General features: G+C 34.0%; 1 protein-coding gene across 3 annotated transcripts in view; it reads right to left on the bottom strand.

Annotated features, from left to right (window-relative positions):
- The window catches only part of LOC121384359 (choline transporter-like protein 4), a 90984-nt gene that overhangs the window by 23564 nt on the left and 43870 nt on the right, over positions 1-23550 (bottom strand). For all 3 annotated transcript variants that reach the window (XM_041514721.1, XM_041514723.1, XM_041514722.1), the window contains 6 exons: positions 22713-22844; positions 14622-14721; positions 13901-13993; positions 11192-11315; positions 8725-8777; positions 5636-5812 (listed from right to left, as the gene is read on the bottom strand). In XM_041514721.1, the coding sequence (XP_041370655.1) occupies positions 5636-5812; positions 8725-8777; positions 11192-11315; positions 13901-13993; positions 14622-14721; positions 22713-22844 (679 nt within the window). The remainder of the gene's footprint in view (positions 1-5635; positions 5813-8724; positions 8778-11191; positions 11316-13900; positions 13994-14621; positions 14722-22712; positions 22845-23550) is intronic.

Raw genomic sequence — 23550 nt, 5'->3', positions numbered from 1 at the left:
ATTTAATGACACTCATTCAGATACAGAACAAGTTTCACTGTACATGTATCTCATTTAATGACACACTCATTCAGATACAGAACACGTTTCACTGTACATGTATCTCATTTAATGAAACACTCATTCAGATACAGAACAAGTTTCACTGTACATGTATCTCATTTAATGACACACTCATTCAGATACAGAACACGTTTCACTGTACATGTATCTCATTTAATGACACTCATTCAGATACAGAACACGTTTCACTGTACATGTATCTCATTTAATGACACTCATTCAGATACAGAACACGTTTCACTGTACATGCATATCATTTAATGACACTCATTCAGATACAGAACAAGTTTCACTGTACATGCATATCATTTAATGACACACTCATTCAGATACAGAACAAGTTTCACTGTACATGCATCTCATTTAATGAAACACTCATTCAGATACAGAACAAGTTTCACTGTACATGCATCTCATTTAATGACACTCATTCAGATACAGAACACGTTTCACTGTACATGTATCTCATTTAATGACACTCATTCAGATACAGAACACGTTTCACTGTACATGCATATCATTTAATGACACTCATTCAGATACAGAAATCTCATTTAATGAAACACTCATTCAGATACAGAACAAGTTTCACTGTACATGCATCTCATTTAATGACACACTCATTCAGATACAGAACAAGTTTCACTGTACATGTATATCATTTAATGACACACTCATTCAGATACAGAACAAGTTTCACTGTACATGTATATCATTTAATGACACACTCATTAAGATACAGAACAAGTTTCACTGTACATGTATATCATTTAATGAAACACTCATTCAGATACAGAACAAGTTTCACTGTACATGCATATCATTTAATGACACACTCATTCAGATACAGAACAAGTTTCACTGTACATGTATCTCATTTAATGACACACTCATTCAGATACAGAACAAGTTTCACTGTACATGTATCTCATTTAATGACACACTCATTCAGATACAGAACAAGTTTCACTGTACATGTATATCATTTAATGAAACACTCATTCAGATACAGAACAAGTTTCACTGTACATGTATCTCATTTAATGACACTCATTCAGATACAGAACAAGTTTCATTGTACATGTATCTCATTTAATGAAACACTCATTCAGATACAGAACAAGTTTCACTGTACATGTATCTCATTTAATGACACTCATTCAGATACAGAACAAGTTTCACTGTACATGTATCTCATTTAATGAAACACTCATTCAGATACAGAACAAGTTTCACTGTACATGTATATCATTTAATGACACTCATTCAGATACAGAACAAGTTTCACTGTACATGTATGGGTTATTATCAGATAAAGTCCCAAATTCAGGTTTGTACTTTCAAAAATAACAAGTAACAATTTTTTTTTTAATTATTAGATGACTTGATAGATAAACATGAGGGGATCCTATGCCAGCGTTAGCAGCACACTTTTCTTCCAAAAAAGTAATAAATAGCCGTATCAAAACTAGGTCACCTCGCTCATTTTGTCAGTACCGTAACATGATTGTAAATTAATCACAAATTAATAACAAAACATACGACACGAAAACATGTTATCCCTAACTAAATTTGAAAGGTTTTCTACAAGTTGAGTGTTTTGTTTGTTTTTCTAATGGCTGTAAATAATAAATACTGAATTTAAATTAACACTATATTGTTTAAACAATGTGCAAAAAATGAATAATTTTAAAAGAAACATCTTTAGGTAATTTCGATGCAGTAGAAAATGTTCACCGTTGATTAAAGTACTTCGTTTGAAACGAGATGTTGCATCAATATTTTATGAAATAAAATAACATTTGGAGCACACATGAATGATTTTATTCCGTTACGGTACTGACTTACATAATACGGTACTAACCTCCGTTACGGTACTGACAAACATGACTACTGGAATGTTGTCTTTTTTAAAGAAAAAAAGAAATAATTTGAAAAATTAAATTGTAATACTATGCAAATTAATTCCTGAACCAAACCACAGCAAAATAAGTAAACAAACAAATTTATTAGGCAGTTCCATTCGTTTAAAATGTATTTTTAACACTCTTCCCCCATCCCTATCTGCTGTAAACATGCCTATCTGTACAATGCATGTCCCATATTGGGCAATCCGCCAAAATATGTGTATTCAAAGTTAACTATGGGTGGGACGTAGCCCAGTGGTAAAGTGCTAAACCTCATGCACGGTCGGCCTAGGATCGATTCCCGTCGGTGTGCCCATTAGGCTATTTCTCGTTCCAGTCAGTGCTCCACAACATCAGGTCTGTGGGGTCATGCTTATAAAAGATCCCTAGCTAGTCTGTATGTTCTGTGTGCTGGGAGAGTGCATAGGTCTAACTCCACAATGTAAGTCAATTTGAATACCTTACCCTATTTCATCACCCAGTCGATGCCAAAGAGGTAATGCACTTAAATTAATGTAGTTATTGCATGTTGGCCCCCCCCCCCCCCCCCCCCAAAAAAAAAAGAAAAAGAAAATAAAAAGGAGAAAAAAAAGAAGAAAAAAAGAAAATCGATTATCACCAATTTCATGCATTCCACTATCCAGAACTGACACCTCGTCAGCATCAACAATCTGCCTGAATGTATTATAATATGTTAAGATGAGCTCCCACTAAAACCACTTCTAAAACGTCACCAAACTGTTTCATGACAAATGTTTTAATCAATATCCCGTAGCTGTTACCACAAGCCTTTTTATATCGTTTTGAAAGCGGTTTAACGTTCACACTCAATACGTTGTGTATTACGTCATATTTGATTCCAAGATGCAAACGCCTGAATTAAAACACTATAAAGTGTTCACATTTGATACCTAAACTGTTCCAGCCTATCCGTTTTAGCTGAACTGGTTTGAAAATTATCCAGACGCTTTTTGGTTGAAACGCTTTCACAACGTCATAACAGCACTATAGGAATGACCAAAACTTTATGTCGTTAAAACATTCCCAAAACGGTTCTAAAACATTTTAATGCGCTGCATGATGGGAACACCTCTTCAAAATTCTGACCGATAAGCACAACCTCAAATGCGTGTTCTGGTTTCAAGTTGTATGCGATGTAGGCAATATTGAAGACCATATACAAAGTATGTATGTGTCGACAGAATACCGCCAGTTCGGTGAATTAGCAGAATTCACTGTACAAGGTTCCAGAAGTGAAGGCAAACAAAGGTAGACTTCGGTAGATATTCAGAGGTCTACATACTTCACTCTTTTTTCACCATCTCTATATTTAATACAGTATGTCACACATAACGAAGTCCATGTATCTTTGTAAAACTGTTGTATTTACCCGCCTCACTTTCTCTTTATTGCAACATCAAAAATGCCTTTTGTCGTACTGTAAGTTAAACAAACATACATGTACATTATATGCTGACAAAAGCAATCTTCCTTAATAAAAATAAATAAATAAATAAAGTACCTAAACAAAATCCACAAAAAATACACACAAATGCAAAAACAAACAATAAGGAAAACAAGTCGACCAAGATATTACATTTTAACTACTAAAACTAACAACCTCCATCATATTTATTCGTTACACTGCATTTTAGAATCATTGTGAAATTCGGTGTAGGTGGGGGTGGGGGCGGATAAGATTTCCAACACCTCCTCTAGGACAGTGTTCGCACTAGAAAATCTGGTATAGTTAAGTAGCTATAAACTTACTATAGAAAGATTCCTGCCATTTCAAAAACATATTGTATTTAAGATTTTGAGAAGTTCGATTTAATATGTAAAATGGTACGAATACGTCATTTGGTAGTTTGGAGTTATTTCGGTCTAATGTAGTATACTATTATATAAAATTACAAATATTAATATCTATTTTGCACTTTATGGTACCCATTATGTCAGTTGTTGTGTAATAATGTGTCAGTACTGTAACGAAAAAATATGTTACGGCACTGACGTTATGGTACTGACTACATTTTACAGAAATGACACCGTTTACTTAAAATGCATAGCTGTATGCAATGTGTCATGGTGCCATACCCAATACGCCATTCTTTTTTACATAGTTATATAGTCATTTAAACGCCAAACTCACAGAATCCATTGCAAATCTGTGTTACGGTACTGACGTTAAATAAACATACTAATTCCACCTTTAGTAGCAAATTGACCAAAACTTTGTAATCAAACAAACTATTTTTCCTGCGGTGCTCGTGAAATACTGGTTATGACAACTTTCAAATCATCAGACAATAACTTTATTGAAATCAACATACGTTATATTAATGTTGCTTCTGTTAGTCGCATTACGGCACTGACACGAAACTTGGCGACAGAGTAACATTTGTCTCCGAAATATTTTTAGTAAATGAAATTGATGTTTACATGTTGCAATATGAAAAACCCAACTTTTAATTATATCAAAAAACTTATTTATTTGTTAGTTATTCACCCATATCGATGACAGCCCTGATAATATATCGCTTCCCCCTATACTGGCGACATGCTGATTTTGCTGACACAGATACAGAACAAGTTTCACTATACATGTATCTCATTTAATGACACACTCATTCAGATACAGAATAAGTTTCACTGTACATGTATATCATTTAATGACACTCATTCAGATACAGAACAAGTTTCACTATACATGTATATCATTTAATGAAACACTCATTCAGATACAGAACAAGTTTCACTGTACATGTATATCATTTAATGACACACTCATTCAGATACAGAACAAGTTTCACTGTACATGTATATCATTTAATGACACACTCGATCATTCAGATACAGAACAAGTTTCACTGTACATGTATATCATTTAATGAAACACTCATTCAGATACAGAACAAGTTTCACTGTACATGTATCTCATTTAATGAAACACTCATTCAGATACAGAACAAGTTTCACTGTACATGTATCTCATTTAATGACACACTCGATCATTCAGATACAGAACAAGTTTCACTGTACATGTATATCATTTAATGAAACACTCATTCAGATACAGAACAAGTTTCACTGTACATGTATATCATTTAATGAAACACTCATTCAGATACAGAACAAGTTTCACTGTACATGTATCTCATTTAATGAAACACTCATTCAGATACAGAACAAGTTTCACTGTACATGTATATCATCTCATTTAATGAACACTCATTCAGATACAGAACAAGTTTCACTGTACATGTATCTCATTTAATGAAACACTCATTCAGATACAGAACAAGTTTCACTGTACATGCATCTCATTTAATGACACTCATTCAGATACAGAACAAGTTTCACTGTACATGTATCTCATTTAATGAAACACTCATTCAGATACAGAACAAGTTTCACTGTACATGCATCTCATTTAATGACACTCATTCAGATACAGAACAAGTTTCACTGTACATGTATCTCATTTAATGACACTCATTCAGATACAGAACAAGTTTCACTGTACATGTATCTCATTTAATGACACACTCATTCAGATACAGAACAAGTTTCACTGTACATGTATATCATTTAATGACACTCATTCAGATACAGAACAAGTTTCACTGTACTCATACAGTGTACTGAACATAAGGTAGATTTACCGAAATGCACGCCAACAGGATGCTGCAACAGGAAAGTTTGGTATATCTTTAGGCTTGTGAAATGCCCAGTAGTAGGAGGAAAAAGAACCTGACACAACCACTTCATTCAGAGCAATAATAAAGTTGATGATCCAGAACAACATGACACACATGAACACTTGCATGTACGTCACATACCTGTGGATGGACACAAATAAAGTTGATGATCCAGAACAACATGACACACATGAACACTTGCATGTACGTCACATACCTGTGGATGGACAATAATAAAGTTGATGATCCAGAACAACATGACACACATGAACACTTGCATGTACGTCACATACCTGTGGATGGACAAAAATAAAGTTGATGATCCAGAACAACATGACACACATGAACACTTGCATGTACGTCACATACCTGTGGATGGACAAAAATAAAGTTGATGATCCAGAACAACATGACACACATGAACACTTGCATGTACGTCACATACCTGTGGATGGACAAAAATTTGTAATTGACTAATATTTTCTGATAAATGAAATATACAAATTACATTAGCAATATTTAGTTAAAGGGGCTTTCTCAAAGTAATGGATGATTTTTGTATTTGAAATGTGAAGATAATACTTTTGAACCGCACACCCATAAAAAATATTACAATCAAATAGCAAAATAATAATTATATACGGAAATTTATAGTGGACTGACTCAGTTTAACTTAAATGCATTACATCACATTCTTCGTAAATAAAGAACTATAGCTGCTGCCATTGATTCAGCTGAGTTATGTTCTCCATCGCGTTGTGCTAGGCGGACGCTGTACACTATTTAATTTATTTGCTTGCTCAACTCATCGGTCTCTGTAATAACTTAATCTAGTTGCTGACAGCCAAGATGTCAATGTTTGGAAGATCATCATTTCAGACGTTTTATTAATTTTGTTGAGACTAATCGTACTGAATATAGGTCTGGTTTTCATTGTACTTTCTATTCATTGGTACTTTCTATTTTAAGCCAAACATTCTTGAGAGAAGCCCCTTGTCACACTGATTGCCAACACATTAAAATTGTGATGTGCTTCAAGTTAATTATGTAAATATTAAATCGTGGTTCAATTATTTTCAAATTATTTATCATGAAGGTCATCGGTATCTCGTACGTGATTAAATTTTTTTTAATACAAAGTGGTCAATATGGCTTGTGTTAAAGGTAGAGTAAACTCAAACAAGAGATTTGTGTGTTGGAAAGATGCATACCCGGACCACCAATACATACTGACACTTTAACAAATGAAAAACGTGTAATTTTAGAGTTAATAAAAAAACATGATTATTCCTGCTAACTGGGGGCAGCCATTTTGTTTCGTTTTTGTGACGTCCGGTAGTATAGCTTGGGGTGAAGTGACGTCAGCTCCGTCCATCTGCTCTATGCACAGTGTAAACAAACGCTCTAATTTACGACAAGGCGCTTTGCTTTCATCAATCTGACTTGTAAAACAACATAAATGACTTGATAGTATAATAAACTATTTAACTAAGTATATTTCAATTTGCATCAATAGAACGAAATGGAGTTATAGTATCTTTCTTTTTTTAAAAATCCAAAGAAAACAAAAGCATATTATTAGGCCTATTGGTATGCACGTTCGAGCAAAAACGACCACTCACGATACCCAAGTGATAATTTTCTTTTCTTTGGGACTACGTAATTGGTCAGTTTTGTGATTTTAGATGGGAAAGTCTACTTAATCTAGGGTTTTACAGAATTACTTACAGTAATAAAGCAGACGGCTGGTCGATTACGATTAGAGGGGTGTCCGTACGGTTAACACACAATACCCTGTGATCTTAATATAAGAGGCACGTCTTTTTAGTGTGTCTAGACACAGTGTCTGGGGACCGTCTAAATATACACCTGCCAATCAGAAACCACAGGTACAGGCCACGGAAACAAAATATCAATTAACTAAGAAAACACTCCGATTATTATTTCAGTACGTCGGTTAATTTATGTACAAACCATAATACAGTTATTTCAACACTTTAACAATGGTGGTTTATTTTGTATTAAACATATACATATATAATTGTTGCTGGCTTACTGGGATGACTATTATTACAGGATATTGCGATGCATCCGCAAAAATCAGGTATGTTTTGTTTCTTCATTTCGAAGACTAATTCCTGACGTGACACGTTAGGCATTACGTAACCACTAGCTCGCAAGAGGGCGTATTCACTGGGATGATACAAAATGGCTGCGCCCGTTATATATAATAGCTGTCACATTAACTGTTTTATTAATTAACTATACGATTATACTTGTTAATATTAAGCAATAATGTGTATTATATATCGTTGAATATGCATACCAGGTCAAATGCCTTGATTGTCCCTTCCTTTAAGTGGTATTTTAGTGCTAGACATTTGTTAAAGCTGCTGAGCAAGAACTAGAACAGTCATTTCCTGGTGAGAAAGCTATCACGGTATTACACAAGGTAGAAAAAGGACCCAGAGTTTGCAACTGGTTACAATCACTGTCCTGTCAACACCCGTGTACGAAACCCTGTCGGGTTAAGTGTCCCGAGTCTGATGCTTTTGTAAAATACAAACTGCTTTGAAATAACATAAAATGTATTAATATAGTCTATAAATGTATGTATTGTCAACTGTTCAATATAATGTATCCAATAATTATAAAGGACTTAAAAGTTAAAAATGGTTTGAACCTGTTTTGTTGTTGTGGTGAGCAGAATATCTACAATGGTTATTTCTAAATGTCTAACATCAAATAGCAGATGATTAATAAATCAATGTGCTCTAGTGGTGTCATTGAACAAAACAATTTTTACTTTACTTTCAAGTAGAGGTACTCTAGAATGTGTTAGAGATCTATCATAATGTACTTTTAAAAACAGATTTTTAATTAATAAATAAGTAATAAGATAGTTTAAACAATTATCATGAAGTTCATCTTTTTATCAGTTTAATTGTCAGCTAGTAAAGAGGCCATTTGATTAGAAAACACAAAGTTAATTTTTATAACAGTTCATTACAAAATTATAATATTTGTAATACATGTATAACAATTGTACTTACTCTTTTCCTCCATATTTAACAAATTCACAAATTTTATTTTCTTCGGAGAGGTCCTGAAAATGAATAACAAAAAACTTAAAACGATATGTATGTACATACATATACATGGTTACATGTAACTAAAATGTTGGAAATCACTGTCCTAATTTTAAAGTACGGTAACAACTAATGTCTTTTCCAGTATAATAGTTTCTGGCACGAGTCCTTTTATAGATGGTTATTCTGACACTCATCTCAAGAAAATCAATTCATGGAGCGAGCTCCAAGGATTGATTTTCTTGAGACTTGTGTCAGAAAAACCATCTACAAAAGGACTCGTGCCAGAAATATTTTCTAGTTCAATCAGTTTAATAATTTTAGTATAATTAGTACAAAATTCACTGTACATTTATTTTTGTACTGTGACGTCATTCCTTATTTCAGCTGATATATACATGTATTACGTTACTAGAAGGAATGCATATGGTGTTACATATTACGTGACATCACATATTACCTTTGCTTACAGTATGATGTAATCAACAGGTAGCAACGGCCATCTACCTCTTAAATGACAAGACCAATTAACCAATTAAAAGGGCGCATTAGCGTCTAGGAACGCGTGTTAGATATTTTTTCTTGCATGACTTTCTGGCACCTTTTTACTAGTTGATTGAACTAGAAATGACGGAGGTAAACGATAATATGTAGCAAAGTTACAGTTTGTTTTATTTAATGACACCACTAGAGCACATTGATTTATTAATCATCGGCTATTTGGTCATTTTGATATATACAGTCTTGGAGAGGAAACCCACTACATTTTTTCATTAGTAGCAAGGGATCTTTTATATGCACCACAGACAGGATAGTACGGTACATACTATGGCCTTTGATATACCAGTCATGATGCACTGGCTGGAACAAGAAATAGCTCAATGGGCCCACCAATGGGGATCATCCCAGTCAGACTGTGCATCAAGTGAGTACTTTACCACTGAACTACGTCTCCCCACACACACACCCATATATGTAGAAAAAGACACCAGGCCTTGGGAAACTGTTTTTTTGTTTGTTTCGTGCTTTGTGATCATCAGAACCGTCCGCAAACAAGGGTTAATTTTTTTGTGGGTGGGGGATAATCATGGCAACAGAGTATTATGTAACATGATACTAGGTAACAGACTTTCAATTTCGTGATTTTGCTGACATACTACTTACATACTATAACAAAAACAATCATTTCTTTGAAATATGGAATCCTGAAACTGTTTAGATACTTAAATATATCACAAATTAAAATTAAATAATCTGTATCTCAAAATAAATACCCACAATTAACCCCTCTAATTTTGTTTAAATACACTATTAACAAACATAAAATTGTATATAAAAAGAAGACTCAAACATATTTTAAACCCATCAGTAAGAAAACTGAAAAATAGAAAAGAAAAACAAATTACAGTGAAACTCCACTATTATGACTGACTGGATTTAGTAGTGAGGTGGTCATAATACAGAATTACTAGTATTAATAAGTAATAATTTATACCCATACTTTACGAGGTGTATCGGTGAATATCCTTAAACTGATTTATACCCCACTTAAGGTCAAGTTAATATTTTATTTCATTTCTTTTTTTTTTTTAAATTTGGAGAATTTACAAGTGGAATAGTTTTACTATAAGACAAACATTTTGAGAGTACCGGTAATGCTAAAGCAATACATGTCCCCTACCTAACCCAACAATTTTCGTATCTACTAAATTCAAGGGCCAAATATCTGTAAAAAGTGGGTAAATCACCATGAAAGTTAAACTTGATCAGTAACAGTACATGATAAAGCTACATGTATACACAAAATTTCACCATATTTTCAGGTATTTTAAAACAAAAGTGCGGAAAACAAATTTTCACATTGCCCAAGTCAAAAATGGGTAAATCACCATGAAAGTCAAACTTGATCTGTAACAGTAAAGCTATACACAAAATTTCAGGTTAATATCTCAAGGCTTTCTGGAAAAAAAGTTCGGAAAACAAATTTTCATATCTCCTAAGTTCAAGGACAATAACTGTCAAAAATGGGTAATTCGCCATGAAAGTCAAACTTGATCTGTAACAGTATAGGATAAAGCTAAAGCTATATACAAAATGTCAACTCAATATCTCAAAACCTGCAAAAACATCCAGAAAACATGTGACAGAGACAGAGAGGACGGAGATGAAACCTATAGTCCCCTCCGGTTGGACTGATAGGGGACTAATAATAAGGAAATATTCCAGTCTTTAAAATATGGATCTTTATAATAAGGTAGCCTAAGAATCGTAGTGGTCATTAGGTGGAGTTTCACTGCATATGAAAACCATAATTAACAAATTAAGCAGACCCATCAGAAAAGAAAAAAAATCCATAATTTGAACATTAAGAAGATAGACCCATAAATAAATGTTTTAAAAACAAACTGCACAAGCACTGTTATCAACAGACATTTTCTTTGCATGGTATTCTGTCCAATATATAGGTGAAATCGTCTTTTGTTCTGTTGATGGTTCTGTTGATGGTTCTGTTGATGGTTTTGTAGTACTCAGGTCGGCTTATTGTACTAATAAAGCTGATATACAGTTAAGGCATGCATTATCGGCTCAGGAGCACAGAACAAAACTTTATTCACTCAAAACACCATCTTTGTTACATTTGAGGTTGTTTACAAACATATCAGCGGCAAGTATACTGCTTAAAAGAATAATACAATCAAATATTTGAATAACTAAATAAATAAATGTACAATACATAGTTAATCACTTTCACACATGTACACAATAATATACAGGTAATATAATCAAGCTTATAAATAAGTAACTATTGAAGATAAATGTTTTTAAACGTGTCATTAATCAAATTAATAAATGTACATAATTTCTTTATATTTGATATTTTTGGGGGATATTTAAAGATGTTGGGTCTAATATAAAAATATTTCTTTAGATATATACTTCTTTCCTTAGCAAAATGGGGACACTGAAGTAAATAATGGAACTCGTCACCTACTGCAAGATTACAGAGTTTACATATTTTATCTTGTTTTTCAATATTCAGCCCACTGCCTGTTTCAATCGGTAGATAATGATTGCTTGGACTGAAACGACTAAAAATAATGATACGTTTTTTAGGCAAGTACAGAAGGTAGCTTTCACATTCATGTTTTCTTTTAAATAACCTATAGGTAATGCATTTTGGATAAGAGTTTAAGTCAAACATTTAATAATTTTAGTCTTAGAGAGGAAACCTGAAGGAAACCTGCTACAGTGAAAGGAAAGGAAATAAAACAGAAAAGGAAAAGAAAAGGGAAGGGAAAAGGAAAAGAAAGAAAAGGAAAATATTTGTTTAATCACACCTCAGCACATTAAACTAAGGCTTCTTGGAATTTAACATATTGTCATTTCAACACCTGGTCAATTGAAAGGAGGAGGAACTGTTTTATTTAATGACGCACTCAACACATTTTATTTTCGGTTATATGGCATCAGACATATGGTTAAGGACCACACAGATAGTGAGGGAGGAAACTCATTATCGCCACTTCATGGGCTACTCTTTTCGATTAGCAGCAAGGGATCTTTTATATGCATTATCTCACAGATAGGGTAGTACATACCACGGCCTTTGATATGCCAGTCGTAGTGCCCGCTGATGAGGATCGATCCTAGACCGACCGCGCATCGAGTGAGCGCTTTACCACTGGGCTATGTCCCGCCCTGGTCAAATGAAAGAGGAAACTTGCCACATATATAGTCCAGTCATTCTATGATTTGGGGTTAAGCAAACTGCAATATAAAAAATGTTAAATTTAATATAATTACAGTATGCAGTTCATTTCCTAAATAACATAATAAAAGTATACAATTAACAAAACTCTGTTAAAATGTAATTGATCAAAATTGCAAACATCATGCCATTGTGTCTCAGTGCTCTGTAGAATAGAAGTGACGTAGTTATCCAAACCTTTTATAAACAAATCTTATGAACAATTATGGTCAAATATAGAATTGAAACAACACTGAAACATTTATTAGCAACATATATGTTTTTAAAACAAATGTTTAGTGTTCCCAAATTTTATAGAAAAATAAACTATCTGTTTACATTGATTCAAATTCTTTTATTAAAAAATATGGAAAAGTTTTTGTGCCATATATGAACCAATGTTAACAGCCACTAACTATAAAATTACATATTATAGATAATAGAACTTGAATACTATAATGGTTTTGTAGTTCAGATACATGGATAAATACCGCCGGAAAATATCTGCTAGACTAGTTTAAACGCTTCTGGTAAACCAAATGGCTATGTCTGGAACCAATAAAATAGTTTGAGAACGTAAGTGAAACATTTGCTGGCTGAACTTTGGATTGATAATTTACATGTATTTGCAAACATGCCCGATTTAGCTGAGATTCAGATACTTTAGTAATAATGGTGCAGTTAATGGTTTAATATTTACTTTTAATCTGTTCACAAAGTATATATTATTTTTTATCATAAAGGAAAAAATACATCTTGAAAAACAAATCCAATATAGTCCACGGCGAAAAAAATAATACTGCAGAGAATGAAAAACTGCGGCAATCTCCACGGCATTGCCGATTGCCACATGCAATTGCAGGGGTTGTCCTATTTGAATTGATAACAATTAAAGGTATACTCCGGAAATATAAAATTCATGGATGGATGGATGGACAGATGGTTGGACAAACCATACCATAACACAACACAACACAGGAATATAAAAATGGGTAAATAGACATGAATGTTAAACGTGATCTGTAACAGAACATGATCATCAGATATAGCTATACACAAAGTTTCACCTCGATATCTTAGGGCTTTGTAAAAAACAAATTTTCTTATCTCCTTAGTTCAAGGGCCATAACTGTCAGAAATGGTTATGGTTAAATCACCATGAACGTTAAACATGATTTGTAATATTACATGATAATGTTATGCACAAATTAACTTTCATTATTTAATATCTTGAGGCAATGCGGGAAAAAAAAACCCATCCAGAAAACTATATGTGGGACAGACTGGAGGACGGAGATAGACCGGTAGGGGGCTAATAAAAATAATTGTAACAACCTGCCTCACTCCACAGAATAGAAACAAAATAATTAAAATAAAATCGGCAAAGGATACATAAAACTTGCAAGCCAGTAAACACAAAATGCTATTAACATTACAAATGGAATCAACGGCCAGGCAAGTATAGAGAACATGTGTCCCATAGCTCTGAAAGAATATAAACAGAAAGAAAAAAAAAAATCATAATTTAAATAAAAAGAATGAAGAAAAAGTAAAATGGAAGTATGATGCAGCTTTGGTCAAAATTTAACTATCATGTGTGAATAATTCATTGGTCGATCCAGTTAAGTTTGTCATTTAAGTTCATCCATATAAAAACAAAATCAAAATACATGCAACATTCCACAAAAATAAGAAATTCTGTTTCAGTCACTGAATTTCATCTATTTTTCCATTATCATGCTTATGGGGTCTGGTATGGGAGGGTGAATAACAAACCATCACTCATACCAAATGTGAAAGTCATCCATAACAGGATTCATGTGTTACTGTCATTGGAGAAAATTACACCAAATATTAACCTTTTTATGCTTAAAAGGAATTGAAAACAAAACCCCCTAAAAAACACAACATACAAATTCATCATATGACAAACTTATCATGTACATGTATAAAGAAATGTATCAAGAAATGAGTGAAAATAATTTTACTGGATTTTTAATGAAATGTTGTTAGAGACAGATACAAAATGTCATTCTGCTGACTTGAATACTACATTATGTACACGCAAACCAAAAGTATAACAGGGAATACCAAATACTTTTATTAAACAAACCTGCTGCATTCTTTGATGAGTGCAACTGCCAGCTGAATCTTAGAACATGTACACAATACAACCAGCAACAAGATAACCAGTAACAAGATCACAAGAATGCCTATGCAATAATAAAAAAAAAACAGTATTAAAATTAACACAACATTTTACATTAGAATAAAATATATAGAGTGAAACCCCTTTAAATGAGGTTATAAGTTTGGTATTGACATTAAAATGGAACTGTGAAAAATTATGGGTTTTGAGGGAAATCTGGTTTACATAGGGTCTGGTTTTGAGAGGTTTCAATGTAGTTTAATTGGGATACTAAACATTCAGAGTGGCTCACACTTTCATTCACTTATACTTTTCACTATCTTCATATGATTCCCATGCCCAATTTCTCTTGTGATTTGAACTGTTTTGTCAACGCTGTGCTATCAGTCAACTCTGTTTTCTAAAGCCCATCCCACATTAATGCAGCACGTCAACAGCACATCAGCATCTCATAAGCAGTGAAGCGTCAATAACACTCACACAAGCACAGCATGTCAAAAAGAAAAATTAATGGTGTTTTAAAATAACACTGCTACATGTCTTTAGGCCTATGAATGTAACTAGCTAGAGATGCTGTAGATCCTAAAATTAATATGTCCCTAAATTAATGCGAGTGGCTGTGGGCAAACTAAATGACATGAAATTAATGCAAGTGGCCACCCATGAAATATTACTTTCCTAATAACACACGTCTGTGTACTTTTCGCTTAAATCAGTTACAGGCGTTTTCAATGAGATCAACTTACTAACGTTAATTAACCTGTTTATAGTCCCTAGTGTTTTTGGTGAGATCAACTCAAGCATATTTGTGCAGCAATCATTTACCTAACGTGTGTAGTTACCTAAATCTGGCTAAACATTAGCATACATGTGCCATTACATAAGATATGCCGACAAAGTTGCAGTGAACTTGAATAATAATAAAAAAGGTCAACCTCAGGAGTAGCGTGCTAAAACCCATTCATGCAAGATGGATCGTATTGGCTTTTGCTGGACTATTGGACAATTAATTGATCTTGCCTACAATAAATTGTGCTCCAGTTGTTTTATAAATGTATTAAAATGTTAATCTTTGTTTGTTTTAAAAGCGTGTGACACATAGCTTGCTGGACTATTGCTGGACAAAACAGAGAAATAAATGTGTCATATTATTTATCCGAATAACACAAACTGGCATTTTTCGCATTAATATTATAATCGCATTTATTTCAGAATCTACAGTATATCTACCACTGGTATTTTTAAATCACTTTTCTTATTACTTGATGGATATTATTGCAGAACATTGCGACACAAATCTGTTTCATCATTCCACAAAAATCCACATTCCTGTTTGATTCTTCAGTTCTAAGACTAACATACGATGTGACATGTTAAGTATTACATAACTACTGGCTTGCCAGAAGGCGGATTTAGTGGGACAGAACAAAATGGCTGTGCCCAATATATATAATAGCCATGATATTTGTACCATTTTATTAATTAAATATACCAAAATAATAGTTATTCAATAATGTGCATTAATTATCATGAAATATATTGTAGATCCCGAAATTAATGTGATCATAATATTAATGTGAAAAATGTGAGTTTGTGATATTCGCATTAATAATATGTTGCATTTACTTGTATGTTTTTGTATACGTGGCCCACGTTATTAAAACAAAACAAAGATTAAAATTCTAATATATTTATAACCAACAACTGGAAAACAATTCATTGTAGGCGAGACAGACTAATTGTTCTATAGTCCAGCAAGATGCCAGCCATGTGTGACGATTAATAATAATAATAATAATAATAATCTTTATTTAAAGAAGGTGACACAAATAGTAGTACACTAATCTCCCTTGTGGCCTTCTGTCTATTAAGTATTAAACATTATTACTCAACATATAATGAAATAAACAATGTAATAACAAAACACAACATAATTATTCTTCATTAAATGCATCGAAACTATAAGGTAAATGCCCATGATGCATACATAATTTTTTTTACATATACAAACAAATGTTATCACAACTTGATATAATCATTAACAAATATAATGTAAACGTACAGATTCCTGAGAAAATATTTTATTAAACATTATCAAGAGCCAGTGTTGTTATGAATTTTTTATATTGTCTTTTAAGGATACACATTTTTTAAAATAGAATCTGGGATTGTATTCCATGTTTCAACACCAGAATATCTGAAGGGATGTTTATACAATTCAATGTTGGGTCTTGGCAATACAAGATTATTATGTGTTGCTAGCTGATCTCTGGTTATATTTATTTGAGCCTGATGATGGTATGAAATAATCACTTATATATGCAGGTGTCAGATTGTTCAATGCCTTATATACTAATGCACCCGTATGGTATGTTCACCTACACTGTATAATCAAAAGGCAACCACTAATTCCTTAAAGAGATCTGCTGAAGGAGCAGTGGTTTATCAAGGATTAGCCTAGCCACTCTTTTTTGTAGCTTTATTAATCTGTCAATGTATGTTTTATTGCAGTGACCCATAATCAAATATAGGAAGAATATACATGTATGCATTATAGAATAGAGATTTTGATTCTAGGGTGAGAAATTTGCTAATTTGCAATGAACCAGATTAGATGAAACTTGTGAACAAATGTGATCAACTTGTGTTCCAACTAAGATTTTGATCAACACAGAGTCCTAAATGTTTTTGACAATGAGTAGGTGATATAGGGTTATTATTGATATGTAGCTTGCAACTGACCAGTTTGGCCCAATTTTTGCTGTGTACCAATTAACATACATGTAGTTTTAGATGGGTTTATAGACATATTATTATTGATGCACCAAGAGTTTACAGCATCTAAGTTTGTTTGTAACGTAGTCTCTATTACAGACAAATGTCTGCCAGATGTGTGTAATGTCGTGTCATCTGCATACATATCTACACTGACATTTTGGGTAGATAATGGAAGATCATTTATAAACATAAGAAATAAAATAGGCCCAAGAACAGAGCCTTGAGGCACACCAGATACTATACCCAATTCTTTGGAGCTAATATTGTTGATTTGTATAAGCTGTTTTCTGTTGTTTAAGTACGACTTAAACCATTCAACAATATTTGGTGACAGTCGATATACCTGAAGTTTTTGTAGCAAGATTTGATGATCCACCAAGTCAAATGCTTTGCTCAAATCTCAAAAATACAGAACCAATCATGTTTCCTTTATCTAGTTGTTCCAACCACTGGTCTATTAGAGATGTTAGTGCTGTCTGACATGAGTGTTTGTTTCTAAATCCTGACTGAGCATTGTGTAGAAGTTCATATTTGTAAAAATAATCTTTTAATTGTTTTGAGACGTTTTTTTTCAAATATTTTAGAAATTGTGGGTAAAATAGATATAGGTCTGTAATTATTAGTCTTCTTTACATCCACCTTTGTGACATGGCATTACTCTTGCTGTCTTCAGCTTCTGTGGAAAGGTACATGTATAAATACTCATATTAATAATGTGGTCTTAGCTGAATGTGTTTAAACATGCTAATCTTGAGGCTGACAGTTTCTTTGTTTTTACTGTTTAAATTCGATGCCACTTTATTGGCATACCACTGGGTGTATTGTTCTTTCATTATGACTTTGAAATAACTATTCACAGATAAAGGAGATACAGTTGTAATAGTACATGCATGTATCCTAATGTTTAGCCAGATTTAGCTAAATATATACATTACGTGAATGATTGCTGAAAACATATGCTTTGAGTTGATCTCACCAAAAACACTAGGGACTAAACAGGTTAATTGATTTGTACACAGACATGTTAGTGAGTTGATCTCATTGAAGAGACCTTTAACTTGGATTTAACTGAAAAGTACACAGACGTGTGTTGTTAGAAAAGTAATATTTCAAAGGGAGGCCACTCACATTAATTTCATGTCACATTTTAGTCTGCCTAGTGTCACTTGCATTATGTTAGGGATGCATTAATTTTAGGATCTACAGTATATACTGAATATGCATACTTACCCAATCATCCCTTTAATGTCATTGACAGGCGTGTTAAACTTTGTTTGAATAGTGATTGTTCCTGGTAGACCATTTTTGCATACGGTAAGTTGATTAACCTTATTTGTAGGCTATCCAACCCCTGCATGTTGCTACGTCACATTAATTTATTCAAATAGGCAAAACTAGACATGAAGGTATGCAGCATGGTTACAGTTTATGGAACATTTCAACGCAGTTACTATGTTTTTGCCAAACAGCTGGGCATCGTGAGAAAGACTTCACATGTACACCGATGCTAGCAATGCTAGCAACTTGGACTTTGGGGCAATATTTGGTCAGTGCAGCTTGGGACAAACAAATGACAATCTTCCATATACACTATAAGGAACCTTTTCCTATTGTAATTGATTTGGAGCACTGGGGAGAACAACCGAGTAAAAGATAATTCTGCTGTGGTGGATATAATAAACAAATAGACAGTTCTAATTCCACAATGATGGAATACTTATTGTACATATAGCATCAAATAAATTATAATTTGTGGATTGCATATATTTGAAATAATAACAGTTTAAGTAAAATGGATGTCATAGGACGAAATGTAATAATTATGCACGGGTATTCTTCAATTGCACACTCACTTCATCGAAAGGAATCAAGCCTCATGACCTAGATAAAGCAATTGTTCTCTGGTGCGAAAAAAAAGCTTCAGATTGACTACCGTATATTGCCGTGTATAAGCCGACCCCTTAGTTTGACCCACAATAACTGCTATAAAACGATCGGTCCCGTGTATAAGCCGATACCAAATTCTTGCGAAATGACAAAAGTAAATACGGTAGCTGACCACTTATTTTACTATGTAAACCTGTAAAAATATACCGGTATTCCGGGATTGTCTCATTCTTGTTGGCATCGTCAGCTGTTTTAGCACTAAGAGTGTAACCCATCCCTCATTTTGATTATACCGTCGGTGTCAATGCAATTTACTACCCATAATATATATACTGTATATGTATATGTGCATTTTGAAAAAAATAACAAACGCTAGATGTGGTTTTAAAATAATTATTCATGAATAAACAGACACATTTATAAATATTTGTCATACATTTATCACAGAAAGAAATACACAAATTATGTATTTAAAATGTCAGTAATGTCTGATAATGGTTCATTCACTGTCGTCGGTTGGTATGTCGGTTGTCCTGTAGCCTTCAAATTCGGAATCCGAATCCTGTGATGAAATAATTTTCCAAATCGTTTCATCAATGTTGTCTTCATAATAATCATCAATTTCCGTATTTTCTTCAACATCGGCTTCCGCGGTTTCTCGTGCAGTTGCTGGTTCGCCGTTTGTCTTGTCGGCGTGTATTGGTAACAAGTGCTCTGCAAACAGTGCATCGTCTTCTGACCTGTCCATGGCGTTTGAAATTCCAGTCTTGAGGAAGCTGCGTACAACCATTGCTGTAGGGATCTGGTCCCATGCGTCCTTTATCCACTGGACGACAGTTGGAATGGGTGTTCTGCGACAAATGCCGGTTTTGGTATAGCTGTGGTTTCCGTCCACCATCCACTCGTTCTAGGCATTTCTTACGTTTGATTTGAACGGCTTGTTCAAACTGACATCTAATGGCTGCAATACTGATGTGCATGAACCCAGAATGACAGCCTGTCGAATCTGCATGTCCTTTAACTTCAGTTTGATGACATCTGTCAGATGGGCGCGGAACATATCCCAAACAAGAAGTGATCTGCAACGACGTGGGCCACCAGGTCTCATCATCCACACCTCTTTCAACCACTGGAGAATGAGAGACTCGTTCATCCATCCTTTGGGAATTTATCTTTCGGCATCGTCTTTCTTTTAAATATTACCATTGGCTTTAGTTTAGTGCCGTCAGCCATGCAAGCCAGAACCGCCGTAAAGTGCTGTTTTTCGGTGCCGCAGGTCTTCACCTGAACTGTATGTGTTCCCTTTCGGTCTACAGTTCTATTCCTCGGCATGTCAAAGTTCATGGGTGTCTCATCCATGTTTCCTATCTGTCCCAGATCAAAATCGAACCGTTTCCTTACTTTTATTATGAAGTGGTGAAACGATTCGACTTTGCTGTCAACTTCTGCTGGTAATTTCTGGGCAATGTGTGTCTTTTGGCGAAGTACAAAGTTATTTCTTTCCATAAATCGTGAACACCATTTTCCGGATGCCTTGAATTTCGATGGAATTTCTAGGTCGTTCCTTGTCTTGCAGATATGCATGGCCCGCTGTCTTATCATCATTCGCGTTATGATGTCACCGCACTGCCGTTGTTCGCTGACCCATGGTGCTAGAGCTTCTTCAAGAGCCAGGTTTGGTAACACGGAATGCCGTTTAGCCTTTTTCGTCTTCGGCATATCAGCAATTGAGTCTTTGTCTTTCCTCCAGTTGCGCACTTGTTTTTCATTGATGTCAAACTGTCGAGAGGCTTCGCAATTGTTTTTAATTTTGGCAAACTCGATTACCCGTAATTTAAAACAGGCATCGTATGTCGATCTTTTTCATTTCGAGCTCATAGTGCAGCGTTATATCATCGAAGAGAATAGTTATGAAATACTGTACACCAGTATTTATATCATTTTCATATATTACTCTCAACTGATGTTTTGACTACTGTTAATGACATGAAACAATGCCGCCATTTTATGATTCGAGAGGCCACACACGTGGCTTAATTAATCTTTCACATATATATACAGACATACCTTTCTTCTAATCTGTTGGTCATTATTACAAAAAAGACTTTAATGCCCACCACGAGAGGCCATAGTAATGTTCATTGTAATATAGCACCAGCATATTTACAATTGAATAGTAACAATGCATCCGTGCATTCAGGTAATTAGCATTATTAGTATGACGGCAAAATATCAGTTCAATTGAACTCAGTATACATTTAATCCCTATTGCTCAGCCTCATCCCCCTCCCTCACCCACAAGACATCTACAGTTCAGAGGTCACAGTAAAAAGTAATCAACGGCTTGGGAAATGATGGTTTGGAAACGTGGTTTAGCTAAGCTAAGCCGACAGTAACAATGTTAGGATTATATTGATATCATTCCACTCCGGAAAATACTAGTAACTAAAACTAAACTAAATAACTACCGGTAAATACAAACAACAAAAACATTTCAAGTACGAAAATAGCAATAAACACAAACACATACTTAGGCCAAATATTGATCGATGCTGTCCAGTACAGTGGAAGAATTTACGTCGAACGAATAAATGGCAGACAAGACGTGAAAGAAACACACGTGTTTGTAAAAAAAAAATTAACACACAATATACAAAAAGAAAACTACCACTATGTGATGTTTTATTTATAAAAAATTTTCCACACATGACTGCCATTTATGGGTAAGCTTGGAAGCATAAACGATCGGTCGTATCAAAAGTTGAAAGTTGTAACCACATTAAACCAGTTTTCGTTCATCGGCTGTTCACGATTTTACGTATCAAATTCTAGACTCCCTGTATAAGCCGACCCCCCTTTTTAAGAAGGTATTTCTAGGCTTCAAAACTCGGCTTATACACGGCAATATACGGTAATAATAAGATATCCCAACTGAACATTTATTATCACCAATTTAGCAGGTCTTAAACAGTATTTCGTTAGGGTCTGATTACATTTTATTAGCTGATAAAGTAGAGTGACCACATGGCCATGCAAAAGGGGCACACTATGTCTACAAGTGAAACAAAACACTATCATACCAATCCTTGTGACTGAAACATGGCATGACATTGCTATAGTAGTCTTGTGTCATGTTGGACCCCATTGTTTAATGAGAGAAAAACATAATTCTGACTATAATAATGTCTCTCAGTGAAATTTTTTTTACATCAGAATATCATTATTTCTGTTTTGTTATCGTATGAGGGAGTCATAATAATCATATCTATGTATTACTGGCCCAAACTGGCCATATTGTATGTTGTCCGTCTCCTGTGGTTTATACCATACAACTCACTATTTTAACTACCATTTCTGAGTATTTGTCTTCATTTCCTTATGGCAGCTTACCAAAAGTTAGCCAAGTGTACTCTGATGAAATAACAAAATCCCAGTTATTAGAGAAACTCTCCGATATTCCAAAGGCTACAGTAACAGTAACATCCTTTAGCTTCATGTACTTTGTAAATGAATGATATATACCTGAAATTATAATCATAAGAGATGTACAAGCATAATTTAAATACAGCTCAAAAAAAATTAAAATTTGAACCCCTCACCCCCAAATAAAGCCCTTTTGCCTAAACATTTGAGTTTTTAAAAATGTATATACTTGTATATTTATCTTAAATCTATACCAAAAAAAAAAAAAAAAAAAAAATTTGTTTATAAATCTGTCCACTGAAAAACCTAGTGTTATGAGTGGATTACGTTAAATCTTGATTTGTTTGTTTGATTTAACCTCATTTTTAGGACATGCCTGTGAATGTGACCACATTCAGCAAGTCTATCAATAAAAACCCAAAACACTTTAACAAGTTTATCTATTAAAAAGAAACACACACAAAGTATAGATACAAGCCCGTAGAAACAGGCTCCCCTCCACATGGCAAACTGCACAATAAAAACCTATGATATATATATATTTTAAATTTTATTTACTTATTTTTTATGTTTATTTTCTTTTTATTAAAGATGGCAGATATAAGTGTGTGCACTTGCAAACACTGCACTGTTAAAAATAACGGTGCATGGAGCTATTTTTAACAACCACATAGGGCTTCTGTCTCAATTTTGTTTGATTTTAATAATAGTTCCCAAGGGTGGGGCAAAATAAAATTGTTTATCGGTCCCAAGTGATGTCATCATTACTGGTAGGGGGGAGGAGGGGGGGGGGGATGAAAGGAAT

The sequence above is a fragment of the Gigantopelta aegis genome, chromosome 10 (assembly GCF_016097555.1).
Source record: "Gigantopelta aegis isolate Gae_Host chromosome 10, Gae_host_genome, whole genome shotgun sequence".
Taxonomy (NCBI): Eukaryota; Metazoa; Mollusca; class Gastropoda; order Neomphalida; family Peltospiridae; genus Gigantopelta; species Gigantopelta aegis.
The sequence above is the reverse complement of the archived record's forward strand: the minus strand, read 5'-3'. Positions and strand labels throughout refer to the sequence as shown.